The 15,075-nt window shown below is 43.8% G+C and overlaps 1 protein-coding gene across 3 annotated transcripts in view; it reads left to right on the top strand.

Moving 5' to 3' along the window:
* The window catches only part of ptprsa (protein tyrosine phosphatase receptor type Sa), a 281,342-nt gene that overhangs the window by 81,668 nt on the left and 184,599 nt on the right, over positions 1-15,075 (top strand). For all 3 annotated transcript variants that reach the window (XM_084067853.1, XM_084067854.1, XM_084067852.1), the window contains exon 2: positions 5,943-6,164. In XM_084067853.1, coding sequence (XP_083923979.1) covers positions 6,068-6,164 — 97 coding nt within the window. In that variant the 5' untranslated portion in view covers positions 5,943-6,067. The remainder of the gene's footprint in view (positions 1-5,942; positions 6,165-15,075) is intronic.

Below are 15,075 nucleotides of genomic sequence, written 5' to 3'. Positions count from 1 at the left end.
GAGGGGGACATCATTATAATGTTAAATTCATTAATTTATTCATCCGGGGAGGTTTTGCTGAGCTTGTACGCAGTGAAAGAGAAGAGTGTTTGTTTAACTCTGGGAGTTTAAGAATGGATCCGTACGGGTGGTAGGTAGCGCTCCCGGAGTTAAAATAACACTGCCGGTTTTACTGTGACATGCTCTTCTACGGCACGACCTTCTTCCATTGTTCACTTGGCAGATATTCCACAGGCTTTTCTATTGTTGGCCACTGAGCAGTTTCAGAGGATTAAGTGCCTTGCTCAAGAGTGCCATTGATTTGTCATTGATTTACCCCTGCACTTCCACAAATGGGATTTGAACCGATGACCCTCGCTGTTAAAAAACATTAAATTCTCCCCACATAGGAAAAACTGTTCTTGCGTTGAGTCAATCTGAGCTGAACATGGCTTCTAGTTTTTTTCACCAAAATTGTGAAAATAAGAGCAGGTAACACTTGCCATGCATCCCATGTCCACTTATAATGCACTATAATCTACTTACACTATAGTCATTATAGTCACAAGTCAATATAAAATGCTTTATAATGTGTTAATTGTTATAAAGCGTTATGATTATTTGTGAGTTCTTATAACTATAATTATACAGTGTTATAAGCAGATTATAATGCACTATAAGTATGTTTATAATGCATTATAGGTGTTACCAAATAGCCTATCAACAAGCTGTTGTGTATTAATCTTGCGATACCATCGTACAGCAAAGTTATAACCTAGGGCTATGGGGTATCCTACTATAATTCTAGTAACCTCTGTGCGTTTGTAGTGGAGGTGAAGCTACCCGGTTCTCCTCACTGGCTGGACCAATTGCTCTGATTTTGCACACAGCCATTGACCATTACCATCTGAACTTAACTGTGAAGCCCATTTTTCAATTTCATCAAATCTCAGTTTCTTATTAGCGTTTATGTGTCAAACAATGTCGCCATGGTTACGGGGCTGCCCAGCTATGGGACGAACTGCCTCCCGGGTTGCCAGATCATGTGCGCATATCCCTCCACGGATGCGTCCACCGGGTATGGTCTAGTAGTTTGTAACTTGGATGGGAGACCTACCTGGAAAACCCAAGTTGCTTCGGGAAGTGGTGTTAGTGGGCCAGACCAGTAGGGGGCAGCTTTCCCTCTGGTCCCTAATAACAGCTGCCCCGGTGCGGTGGGAGCGGTCCTTTTGGATGAGACAGTTAAACCAGGCCCTGACTCACTGCGGTCATCAAAGATCCCATGGCACTTATATCAAAGAGTAGGGCTTACCCCAATGTCCTGGCAGACATTCCCAACCTGGCTTTCTCCATCTGGCCACATAATCCTCCCCCAGTGCAACTGGCTCATTGATTCCCTCTCCACCTCCACCTGATGTGTGGTGAGCGTTCTGGTGCAAAATGGCTGCCGTGCGTCACCCAGGTGGGTGAGGACCCAAGTGAGTGTGGTGCCCAGCGTCAAGTTGGTCAGATATGCGGTTTAGAACCGCCGATTTGACCCATATGCCCATATATGGGCATACGCTGATGACATTAAGGATATTATATTATAAATTGGCATTAAAAGGTACATGGACAGACAGACCTTGGGTACAACAGGTACAATGGGTATTGCGTAACCGGGTGGGGCATGCATTCCCAGCTTGCACGGTTCCCGAGTGGGCAGAGCAGTTATATCATGAATACAGACTCATATTCACACAAAGGAGGGGTTGAAGAAAAAACATTTGTTCCTGCTGTTGCTAATGAGCCCTTTCTTTTCTAATGTCAGACACCCAACAGCCGGCCTTTCAGGAGTCGTCCGAGGACACATCCGAACCGGTGAACATTACAGTATCAATTAGCGTTTTCTTTCACGAGCCGGGCCTGTGAGAACCCGGAACGGCCAGGGGAATGACGAGTGGGTTTTTCATGAATCGATTAGCCTCCCTGCTAACAGTACCGGAATGCTAAACACCTTTTACCCTCTCTTTCCTCTCTCTCTCTCCCCCCTCATCCCTACATCTCTCCTGGGGGACTCAGGAGGCTGTGGCTTTTAGCGAGAATTCTTTCCCGTCGAGGTGCTAATAGCAAAAGGAAGTGGCGTTGCGTGTGTGACCCCAGGGCTACTTTAGACACACTTTAGCGTGTCTGTTGACGGCTGTCTGTCTGTCTCTGCCCTCTGTCGGGTGTTTGGGTTACACTATAACTTTTCCCTCTACACCAAATCTGATCTACAACCCATGCCGAACTACAAGCTCACAACACGGTGCGCTGCAACGTGTTGGCTATTAAGGCAAGCGTCCCCCCCCTCCCGCAAATAGGGATGCTAGGATTCAAGTGGTTAGGGCTGCTATGGTGTTTATAATGCTTTTACATTTCTCAATTATCTGTTTACCTGTCTACCTTTCTGTCTGTCTCTCTGTGTGTCTACTTGTCTACCCTTCTTTCTGTCTGTCTCTCTGTGTGTCTGCCTACCTTAGTCTATTTCAGCTGGCCATTGCAATCCAGGTGTGAGGTAGCATCAGGCCTGTGTGTGTGTGGGAGTGTGTGTGTGTGTGTGTGTGTGTGGGAGTGTGCGTGTGTGTGTGCGCGTGCGTGCATGCATGCGTGTGTGTGTGTGTTGGAGGAGGTCCACCACTGCGGGCCCCAGGCTACATGCACTAAGTGCTGTCCAACAACAATAGCTCCTGTAATTGCGTTGGAGGTTCATGTTAGCAGCAGCCGGGACTGGCAGCAGCAGCAGAGGAGGCAGCGCTGTGCCCCCAAGGGGAGGGTCATAAATCAGAGCCCCACATGGGTTGCACTTCCTCTGGGCTCGGAGAGAGAGAGAGACGCCCCCTTGTTGCCCTTCCTCCCCCGCTGAGATTCCTCCACTACTCCAGCATTGTTTTTACCTACCGTCCGAACAACAGGCATGTCACTTCTCTCTAGAGCATGACCGATTAGAACATCGGTTTGGCCGATATATCGGCCATTAGCCGAACAACCTGGGTGTCTCTATTTGGCATTGTGGCAATGTCATTATTTTCACATTTCTTTCAAAACTACCCAATCTGGATGTTGCCCTAAGCCTTGTAGATTGTCTATTCTTGAAGTGTGTGTGTGTGTGTGTGTGTGTGTGTGTGTGTGTGTGTGTGTGTGTGTGTGTGTGTGTGTGTGTGTGTGTGTGTGTGTGTGTGTGTGTGTGTGTGTGTGTGTGTGTGTGTGTGTGTGTGTGTGTGTGTGTGTGCTGTCGCGGTGAAAGATGAGCTGAGGCTCTGAAGGGCACCCACTCATCTCTGGCATGTCGCCCCACAAAAGACCCATTGTTAGGCTGATAAAGAGTCCTCCGTGTGTGTGTGTGTGTGTGTGTGTGTGTGTGTGTGCGTGTGTGTCACTATACACATGAGCATGCTGGTAAACAAACGAGAGGGTTGTATATATAAAGGAGTCGCTATATATGTCTGTACATGTATAATGCAGTGTGTTTGTGTCAGCTAGTATAGATTCCTATATATGTACTGTATACTGTGTGTGTGTGTGTGTGTGTGTGTGTGTGTGTGTGTGTGTGTGTGTGTGTGTGTGTGTGTGTGTGTGTGTGTGTGTGTGTGTGTGTGTTTTGAGAGTACACCCTGCAGCCAGGCAGAACCTTCATTGTGTAGGCGTGCGTTGCGGCATGCTGTCTGAGGTACTCGGTTTACGCCGTGATTAGCCGTGGGTTCTTTTCCCCCCGATTTCTGGCAAGAAGAAAGGTTCAGCCGTGGCCCCGGTTCCACTAACCCCACCGTGTACCATGTTAACCAGCTGCATGCTGTTAGCACAAATCCACTGTTCCCTCTTACTTAGCAGGCAGACACAGCTCAAGAAATCAATTTTTTCCCCCCTTTCTTTCCTTTTTGTCCGTTACCATTTTATCTGGCAGCAGAAATGAGCTTTGAAACTTTTTGGAGACGGTGCACATTGTGTGAAAAACACTGTTGCCAGTATATTTTATAGCAGCAGGAGGAACACATGCCGAGTTGGAAAACTGAGGTTGCGATTCAACAGTGGGATTCTTTAGCAGAATGCTAAACCCCAAAATCCAGTGAGCATATTCTAAAAGAAATATGAAAAAAGGTAGCATATCTCAAATTTTGCAATTCAAGGAGGAATACTCTCACGGTTTACTTATTTATTTGGCTCGCATCACAATCGCAAAGCGCTTATGCTGCTTGTTGTGCGTTTCGGCACACGTTTGTCTGTTGCCGAAACGCTTACGTTTAGTTTTTTCTACTGTGGTGTGAGCCAACTAGTGAAATGGGAGAGTAGATTGTCTTCCTTGGCTTGGGAATGTGAGATGTGCTACCTTTCTCATCAGGATCAAATACTGTTGCCACTTTAACCACTTTAAATAATGCGTTTTTTGTATCTGCACCCAGAATCACAGTTACTGACTGTAAAACAGGTGTGAAGTAAAACCCTACTGGAAAACTTGTATATCAATCGATTTGATCGTGCAATTAATCGGTCATGGGATATTAACCAAAATGTCAACATTGTGCAACCCTAGCACAGAGACATAGCTTCACACCACACCACCGCTGTTCACATTCATGTCACGAATCTCCTGTCTGTGTCGGCCTCTCTCTCTCTCTCTCTCCCTCTCTCCTTACAGCTGTGCTGCTCTCTCTCTCTGTCTCTCTCTATCTGTCTCTCTGTCGCACTGTCTCTCTTCCTGTCTCTCACTATCTTTTCCTCTCTTTTGTTCCCTTTATTCCCATATTTTTAATTAAAGTGTGAATAACCGCACACTACACGGTAGACATATCAATGAGCATGCGTGCGTGTGTGTGTGCATGTGTGGTGGGAGGGAGGGTCCTTGGTCGTGTGTGTGTGTGTGTGTGTGTGTGTGTGTGTGTGTGTGTGTGTGTGTGTGTGTGTGTGTGTGTGTGTGTGTGTGTGTGTGTGTGTGTGTGTGTGTGTGTGTGTGTGTGTGTGTGTGCGTGCGTGCGTGCGTGTGTGTAGAGCGGGGATAATAGCAATTTGGATGAAAACAAAGAGCGGAGTTGTGGGATATCAGCGAGAGTCTGTCTAATTACAAGGTGCTGAGATAAGCAACGCAGCGACCAGATCAGGATGTTAAAACACACTGCACACTAACTAGGGAGGAGAAAACTGCTTTAGTGTGAGGAGAGAGCTGCGGTGTGTGTGTGTGTGTGTGTGTGGGGGGGGTTATTGTCTGAGGGAGCCATTATCTAAAGATACTTTCCTTCTATTAAATTAAGACCCCAAAACCTAGTTTTCAGCCACAGACAATTTTCTCTTAACCACTTTAAAATATATATATATTCAAAGATTTACACTGTTCTTGATTTCTCGGACATATCAGATCTACTGTATGTCTGCTATTTTTGAATAGCCAAAGAAATCTTAAAATGACACAGATGCGTTCCCGGATTGAATGGTTTAAATTAGCGTCTAAAGAAAGTTAAGGCTGTTTTGACTGTGTCTGTGCCTTTAAGACGTTCGAGTTGGAAAAGTATGGGAGTCATGAGGGTGCAGGTGTCAGATGAACGACTCGATGGATTGACGTGCGCAGTGCTCATTAGTGAGCCCGTTTGTTCTACAAAGCGTCTGTGAGAACACCTGAAAAAGGCTCAAGATCACACAGAGCAAAACAACCGCCTGTATCCCTTCTGACTGACGTGATAAAACATGAAGCCTTTTTCTCCCGTCCACATAATGCAGCGATTCCCAACCTATGGGCCGGGGACCACTGGTGAGCCGTGGAGATATTGCAAGTGGGCCGCCACATATTTGCCAAAACTCAAAGATTGTAAATGATACCAACCATTATCGTTATATATGATCACTTAAAAGTATAAGTCCTGGGTTGTGTCACATGATGTCCTGTCATCTCTTCCTACGAGCAGGATGATCTTATCGTAAAATCTAACCTCTCAATATCCGTTTGTTTTTCACAGATTGCTAAGCCGTCCCGCGTGAAGACTCTCCGGCCCCTTGCTGCCCAAGCAGGGCCTCGGCTCTACGGCCAGGTCAAAGGTCAGCTCCGCCCGCCCCGGCCGCCACCACCCCGACCGGAACCAAGATGGCCGCCACCAGCGGTGTCCCAGGCCCCTCTCTGACGACGGCCCTGCTGGCTCTCGGCACCGTGTCGCTGCTCCTCGCCGGATCTCATGCCTTATGTAAGCTCACTACTACGACTCTCACCTTCACTATGCATTGTAGCCTTATGTAAGCACACTCAGAGCCATATGGGAGAAATGCGAGGCCCTGTTAGAAGTCAGCGGCGCATAATGTATATACATATATATATATATATATATATATATATATATACACACACATAATATATGTGTGTGTGTGTGTGTGTGTGTGTTAAGCCGCTACAATGCTGACTGTAGTGAACTCATCTCACCCCGTTTGCTGTGGTGAGAGTGGGTGAGGTGAGTTCAGCACATTTCACGTCTTGTCTTGACACTGGATCCGCATCCTAAAATGGAAGAAACCACAGGAGAACAAATGGGATTGTTTGTGAGCTGAGCAGCAGGAGTTCAGATCTATGCTCTATTCTAGGACGGCACTGTTGGTTGCATCCAACACAGGAAGTGGGATACAAACGAACAAACGGGGACAAACGGAGAGGCCAGGGTGCCTGTGGTTATAAACCCATAGAGAGACGGACCGACAGACAGACAGACATACAGACAGACAGACAGATTGACACACCCTGGGCTGGGCGGAAATACCCGAACAACAGTCTTTATATTTGTGAGACAGAAAACCTATCACTGTGTGTGTGTGTGTGTGTGTGTGTGTGTGTGTGTGTGTCTCCAGCTTATTTATTCAAGTGAATGGTGGTTTAAGGGGAGAGACCAACATCGGACGGGGGCAACTGTCTTACTCAATCAGACTTAAACGGACTGTTTTGCTTGTTGCATTGTGTGCGCGTCTATAAATGTCCTCCCCTCCGCTCGCCAACCCAGCCACAAAATCACAGCCTGCCTGCCACCAACAATAAGTTCAAGTCGAGTCAAGTCAAGCCACCTTTATTTGTATTGCTCATTTAAAAACAACACAAGTTGATCCGATGTGTTTTCCAATCAAGAAAAACCACACATTGGCAACACAACTGTAAAATCCTGAGTGTTACTTTAACTTAACACATTTAATTTAACAAATGAACAAATGAATACTGAGGAATTTATTGTGTACTTGCACGCTAGGAATGGCTGGGGGCGGGTGCACAGCTCACTGTGTACATAAACATACATCATTATCTGTGTAGGACCAACAATGTAACATAGCATATGCATAAACTCAATTATTAAAATAGTCGACTGTATATAATTTGAACTCATACTAGGTCGCTGGTTTTTCTACTACAGCGAGCCACTATTAGTAGTGACAGCTGAGAGCTGGGATATTAACGTTAACTGTATCCTGTTGGATTTATCCAACACAGAGGCCTATGCATCAAAAATCCATTTAGGTTTTTTTTTTTTACTCTGAGAAAGATGCAAGTCGAAACGTTAGTCACCCCTGTCAAATAATAAATACGTGAAGACCAGTCGAGTGCTCCAGTATTTGAAGTGCCCAGGTATTATTTTCTCTGATAAAAAATCCAGTGTTGCTGGCTGCCACAAAATCTATATTAACTTCAAAACGAGAGAAATGCGGCTTTGTGTTCTACATAAAGACCCCAGTTGAGTGTCTTTTTTTGATTAGATTTTAACGGCTTGGCTTTTAAAATAAACAAACGGCTTCGCTCTGCACCCGTATAGCTGACAAAGAGACAAACTAGGAAATCACAGGACGGTTGGAAAAACGTTTCCAGAGAGACAGATGACTGTTTAATTTCATAGGAGGACACCCGTTCACCTTGTACTGTAGCAGGCTCACTCTGTAATGAGACGGTTTGGCTTCATTCGCTGCATCCAAGCACTGACGTCAGTTCTACAGTTATAGTCGCTGAGCTCAGGACTCGTGATGTGCAACTGCAATGTGAATTTGTATAAATGTGATGTCACGCTATGGTTAACCGCGGTTATAACCAAGAGCACTCCGAGTGTACACATTTACAAAAAGATGTCCAAACACTCATCCCCCTAGTGCGCTCACATGACTGACAATGTACAAACTCTCTCACACACACACACACACACACACACACACACACACACACACACACACACACATACATAAATGGACACGTGCATGGCAGACATTCATAGATGCACACCCAACTACACAGATGTATTGCATTGATAGTTGGAGATGCGTGCGCACACACACACACACACACACACACACACACACACACACACACACACACACACACACACACACACACACACACACACACACACACACACACAAAAAACATGCTTTCAAAGACATACACACGACACACAATAGAGGGAGAGGTTTGTTAGAAGCTGGATTTGTTACGTGGGCTTTTTTCATCTTTTGATTAAAAATGTCTCCTTCTCAATGTGATTTATGAAAGACATGAGGAGAGAGAGAGAGAGAGGAGGGGCAAAGAGAGGAAGGGAGAAAGACAGAAAATGACATCATGCTTTTAGCTAAAGCTGCTGTGTGTGTGTGTGTGTGTGTGGTGTTGATGAATAGAGAAAGACGAAAGGAGGAAAGCCTCCTTGTCCCCTCAAGATCTGGTGGGACTGAATATAATTGGAAGACTGTACCCCTGGGCTAACTGTGTATAAGTGTACGCAAACGTTCATCAAATCGTGTGTGTGCATTTGAGCGTGTGTGTATCTATGTATCAAAGAAAAAGAAAGATATCCCGAGACAGTGTTGCTGAGCGTGCGTGTGTGTGTGACTGTGTGTGCGTGAGTGTGTAAGAAGAGAGCATGCATGGATTTTTGAGAGAGAAGCCCCCTTTCCACAGCCTGTTCAAGGAGGGAATGGTACGCCATTATTCCACCCCGTTGTTCTGTAGAAAAGGTACTGTACGCACACTGGGTGGCCATTGTTGTTCCACCGTTAAGTCTGTATGAAAGTGGGTAGAGAGAGAGAGAGGGAGACACAGAAAGAAAGATAGGGGGAGAGTGAGAGACACACACACACACACACACACACACACACACACACACACACACACACACACACACACACACACACACACACACACACACACACACACACACACACACACACACACACACACACACACACACACAGATCTCCATATATGGGCTGAGCAGCCAGAAAGTGTCAGACAGATGGGGAGTTTGTGTGTGCGTGCGTGCGTGCGTGTGTGTGTGTGTGTGATTCATCCCCATAGGTGTGAACACATGCATGTCAATGGGTGCAACATGTGTGTTGTGTGTGTGAGTTTTCATATGACAAGACAGGTATATGATTTGGCCTTAACCCTAACCGCACCCTCATAAGCAAGACTAAACCAGCCCTAAAATCCCAGCTAGAAGATTGCTTCCCCTCTGGTCAGTAATTATGTCTCTTTTGTCGAGTTACAAGCGTTTCCAAATCTACCCCTAGACCGCCTTGTCGCCAGAGGGATGGGGGGCGTGTCTACCAAAATCTAATAGTTCTATACCTCAGGGGATTATAAATGTGCTCATCAAATTTCATTGCAAGCTGTCTGCAGTAGAATTACATGACAGTTTATCTTGTGTGCTAGTGGCCTCAGGATGGCGCTAAAAGGAAAGGTCATGAGATCACCGACATTGATAGGGTTCATCTTCCGTGGAGCGTACATGCACTCGGCAACTTTCATCGTGGCAATCCGTCCATTAGAGTTTAACCCGTTCAATCCGGGAACGCATCTCGTGTCATTTTAGATTTCTTTTGGCGATTCAAAAGTAGCAGATATACAAGCTCATAGCACGGCACCGAGTGAAATTTGTGCTAATATTTGAAATCTTTTTGCGGACATTTGTAACTCAATTCTTTGCTTCTGGGGGGTCCCTGGAACTAAATATTGTACAAATTATCGCTTCAAAAAATATGTATTCCAAGATTTGCAAAAAAAAAACACGATCTTTCAAAATATAGCAGATCTACAAGCTCATAGCACGGCACTCAGTGCCGCGCTATGAGCTTGCATATCTGCTATTTTTGAATAGCCAAATAAATGGCACAGATACTTTCTCGGTCTAAATGGTTTAAGGTATCTTGAGTGCAAGTAGAAGATTTGGACAACGTAATCTTGCTCATGTAGGTTTATGGAATAATCGAGTATTAGATATAATCGGATATATATTTATATATTCCTTATATCAACAAATCAACACCAAAAAATTATAATCACCTATTTTAGTGTGATTAAAGGGATATTTCACTTTAAAAAAAAACTTTTGGTCGTTTTATCGTCTACTCAGGCTTTTGTGAACCCCCCAGACCGTTTTTAAGTTGCTTGATTCAGTATTTAGATATTTGATCATCATTTTATCAGACACGCCCCCTTCCTATACAAACCCATTGTAACTTCAAACTCCATTTTTACCATGTTAGATTCATCAAAAACACCCGTCCTTGGTTTTGGATCTCCTTGGATCCCTCCTAATTCGTGAGGGGGCCGTGTTTTTTCGATAACTCTTTTCATTTATTTTTAATATTTTTTTGGGAAAATGAAAAAAATTAAATACATTAAAAAAATTAAATAAAATAAATGAAAAAAGTAATCGGAAAAACACGGCCCCCTCACGTATCAGGAGGGCAGGGTGAGTCACTAGAACCAAGGACGGGTGTTTTTGATGAATCTAACAGGTTAAAAATGGAGTTCGAAGTTATAATGGGTTTGTATAGGAAGGGGGCGTGTCTGATAAAATGAATATCAAATATCTAAATAGTGAATCAAGCAACTTAAAAACGGTCTGGGGGTTCACAAGGGCCTGAGTAGACGATAAAATGACCAAAAGTTTTTTTGAAAGTGAAATATCCCTTTAACCACTAATAGCCCTGTATTATACTTCATTGCACAAAAATAGAGAAACTGCTGATCTACAAGCTCACTACCTGCCGTTGTGAACTTGTAGATCTACTATTTTCGCTTTCTTTCATAATCATTCATTCATCGCATTCGTGGCAAAAGGTTTGGAATAATGGCGATAGCGCTTTGAAGTGGTATACCGCCCAGCCCTCCTACCAGGAGGAGTGGCTGAGTATCTCATCACCTCCGCAGCTTCGGCTCAGGATTTGTTCTGCACCATTTGTCTCTTAAGACGCAGCTTAGAGGAGCATTAGGAAAACAAAACCAAGAGGAGTTTCTCTGGATAAATAAACCTAGAAGAGAGGAGGCCTGCCCTTAGGGTTCAATGTTTCTAAATCTACTGCTGTGTGTGTGTGTGTGTGTGTGTGTGTGTGTGTGTGTGTGTGTGTGTGTGTGTGTGTGTGTGTGTGTGGCTAAAACTTTCCCATTGTTTTCATTGGCTGTAGTCCCATTTTCCATCTCTCTTTCTCTCTCTCTATGTCTCTCTCCCTCCCAGTACATGCACATCAGAAGTGATATCTCATATCTCATTTTTGGCCGGAAGGAACAACAACAATCACTCAAAACGGTGCTTAGATACTGCACCTCTCTCTATTGCGCTTTTTCTCTCCTTTTCTCTCCCTCTCTCTGTCTCTCTCTCTCTCTCTCTCTCTCTCTCTCTCTCATTGTTTGTCAGTTTGAAGCCATCTATGGAAGGTTTGATGAAGGAAGGGAGGCGTTCTCCTCCGCCCAATCAAAAACCTCCTTATTACAGGATACCTCTTCTAAGTACACAGTAAGCTCTTAAAGTCTTACAACACATTTCTGCCCTCACACACTTTTCTCTACAACACTGGCTCTCAAACTTTTTATTTTATTTCAAGGACCCCCTTCTGAAAAGATTTTTGTGCCAGGCACCCCCCATACAAGATTTGTGTACCCCACTTTTAGAACCACTGCTCCTACAGTAATACGTTAAAAAACAAACATGTACCTCAAGACTTTGTGTAGTTTGTCACCTTGTGTCGGGAGCAGAGGACAACACTGCCCCGCCATCCATCAAGACCCCTTGAAATGTCATTCAGATTCGGCTCATTTCTAATCAAATCTAATGTAGTCTAATCTAATCTGATGTAATCTAATGTAATGTTAATCCAATCTAATATCTAACATAATAGCATATAAGTCCACAATCAGCCCAGCTATGAGGCATGAATGCAATATGAATGTAATGAAACTCTATGTCTTTTCTGGCAGAAAGGCAGTGTTGCACCGACCTCTGACCTCTGTGAGTTGAACCATTTCAGGAAGATTTTCTCTGCCAGACATGAGACCAGATATTTGTTCTCATGTTTTAGTTACTTGGGCTTTTTATTTTATTTTATGTAATTTAGATAGCATGTTATTTAGACAGATGCTAGGTTTATGGTTTACCTGGTATCCTATAGTTTCACTGTAGAGATTATTATTTTGATAGCATAATTGTTTAGACTGATACTAGGTTCTTGGTTTACCTGATCCTATTTTACTGAGGCACTACACTGGCTCTGCATTCAACGTATGTGTTTACTGTGCTTATTGTAAGTCGCTCTGGTTAAGAGTGTCTGCTAAATGCCTCAATTGTAAATTGTAGGTTTAGGCATAGCTTGTGTGAGGTTAACTTTAGGGTTAGGGATAGGGATAGGCATATTAGAGGCAGTCCCCGAGCGGGACCGTCTGAAAAAAGTCCTGTGATGTCACAGCAGACCTGTTACCTGCCTTATCTGAAATTACAAATGGGGTGTGGCCGGAGTAACATTTTATTCATTAAAATAAGCTTTGGATAGCAGCTTTAAAAGCTTTTAAAATACATTACTAAATACAATTTTGTCTGTCCATGAATGTAATCCCTCCACCCTCAAAGATTTTCAGCCGTTAAGTGGCACTCACAGTTCCCTGAACGTATATATTTTAGTTTATTGTAAATATGTAGTGTCTCGTTGCAAAAACCACACAAGTGACAATTTTGGGGCCTTTTCCTTTGTCCAGCAGCAGAGGTCTTGCATTGGACATTTATGTGCTCGGTAGTGAGTCTCCTGACCCCCTCAGGGCCTCTGAAAACTTGTTAAAGCTTGTTTAAATGCCCCACGGCGCCCTGGAGTCTCAGCCACTTATGACCACAACAAAACTATCCACATAATGGTGACCTCCTTGCTTTCTAATCTGGTTCGTGTCACGTCAATTCACTCAGCAAAAAGAAAAGAAAAACCTGGGTGTTTAGTTTAACTGTGAAAATGGACCTGTAAGGGTCCGTTTTTAGACTTAAGTTAAACCCAAGTTAACCACATGAGCTATGAACTAGTGTCCCTATTCTGGGGCTAACAAAAATAGCAGCACGACAAAAGCTCACGACTCGTTGTGTTGTGAGCGGTTAGAGCAGTGGTTCTCAGGCCGCGACCCCCCACAATAATCATATTTGAACTGGGGACCCCCCACCCTGACATGGAATTGTAGGAGTTGAGGCATTACATTTTGTTTGTTCGGTTCCACAGATAAATGTTGTGAAAATAGCCAATCTACAAGCTCACAATGCTTGCGTTGCGAGGTGTTGTGAGCTTGTAGATCGGCTATATTCAAAAGTTTTGCCTCTTTCTTATATTATTTGACAATTTGGCCAATGTTTGACCAGTTTTTATAGTATAGTTTGTTGATTACTGTTGATGCAGTAACAGTCTTTTTTCTTTTTAAAGTTATTTTAAGGTCTTAAAAATCCTTAAATTGTCACTTCACTGTCACCTGGGGGACCCACCTTAAAATAATGGGGCGACCCCTACACCAGAGGTTGAGGAACCACTGGTGTAGATGGAAGAAAGGATGGGGTGTGGTATAGACCCCTGGGGGACTTAGGTGAGGTCAACGTATTAAGTTGTCGTTTTAAGTGGTTAAAGTGACACTCAGGATTTTTACAGTGTCAGTTTTTACTGACTACTATATCATATACATACAGGCTTATCTGATGTTTTTATGATGCTTTAGGTTGCTTTATCAGCCCCGACACCCAGGGCAAATAAATGCTTGGTATGTGACAAGTGGTATTTATAAGTGGACGCTATAAGTGGTTCTTAGTGGTCACTCCAAGTGGTTATAAGTGATAATGTTTAGGGCCATTATAGATGGTTGTTTTACGTTGTTATAAGTCATTGCAGCACTTGTTATAAGTGGTTGTTTGTTATGTTATTTATAATTGTTGTTTTTTATTAGTGGTTGTTAAAACCGGTCATTTGTTCTATATGGTTGTTGTTTGTAATATGTGCTGGCTGTTATAACTGGATGTTGATATAAGTTGTTGATATAAATGCTTGTTTGTTATAAGTGGTTGTCATGTTGGCATAGTGGCCAGCTCTTGTAACTGTAATTGGCTGGATGTCTTATCAATGGGGGAGAGAGGCTCAATCATTTATTTTCCTTTTGAAGCTGTCGAATGAGAAACATTTTGATGGCCTGGTGGTGTAACAGTAATTTTCTTATTTGCTGTCTGTCCTTGTAACCGTCTCTCTCTCTCTCTCTCTCTCTCTATCGCTGTCTGTTTGCATGTTTCTCTTTTGCACCGTTCTCTCTCTAACCCCGATCAATCATGTTTCTGTTTCTCGCTCTGTTCCTCTATCTTTCTCTATACAATCGTTGCTGTCGGGCAGAAACCTTTTGCCCTATCATTCTCCAGTAAGTATTTACAAGACCGTGTGACTAAATAATACAGTAACTACCTTGAATCCATTGGAAAACAGTTTTTTTTTCTCATTTCCTGAAAAGTAACACGTTTTGGACAAGCTAGGTTTCCACCCGACAGCGACAATATTCATAACATTTTGTTGTACTCACTCTTTATCTTCACAAATCAAATGACATGATTGGACCACCGCTGCCACGTTAGTGCAGACTAATTTAATTTACTTGTACCTTCCCTGCTGTTAGAGACTCTGGCCAACACTCAGCCCCCTGCTTCAGAACCACACACACACACACACACACACACACACACACACACACACACACACACACACACACACACACACACACACACACAACCAGTGTCCCTGGGACTCCCTGCTGAGAGAGACACATTGCTAACACATGCCATCACAAATGCCTACATTGGGCCCTCT

This window comes from Gymnoscopelus microlampas (assembly GCF_963454915.1).
Source record: "Gymnoscopelus microlampas genome assembly, chromosome: 9".
In the NCBI taxonomy this organism is placed as follows: Eukaryota; Metazoa; Chordata; class Actinopteri; order Myctophiformes; family Myctophidae; genus Gymnoscopelus; species Gymnoscopelus microlampas.
This window is presented reverse-complemented; position numbering and strand designations above follow the sequence as displayed.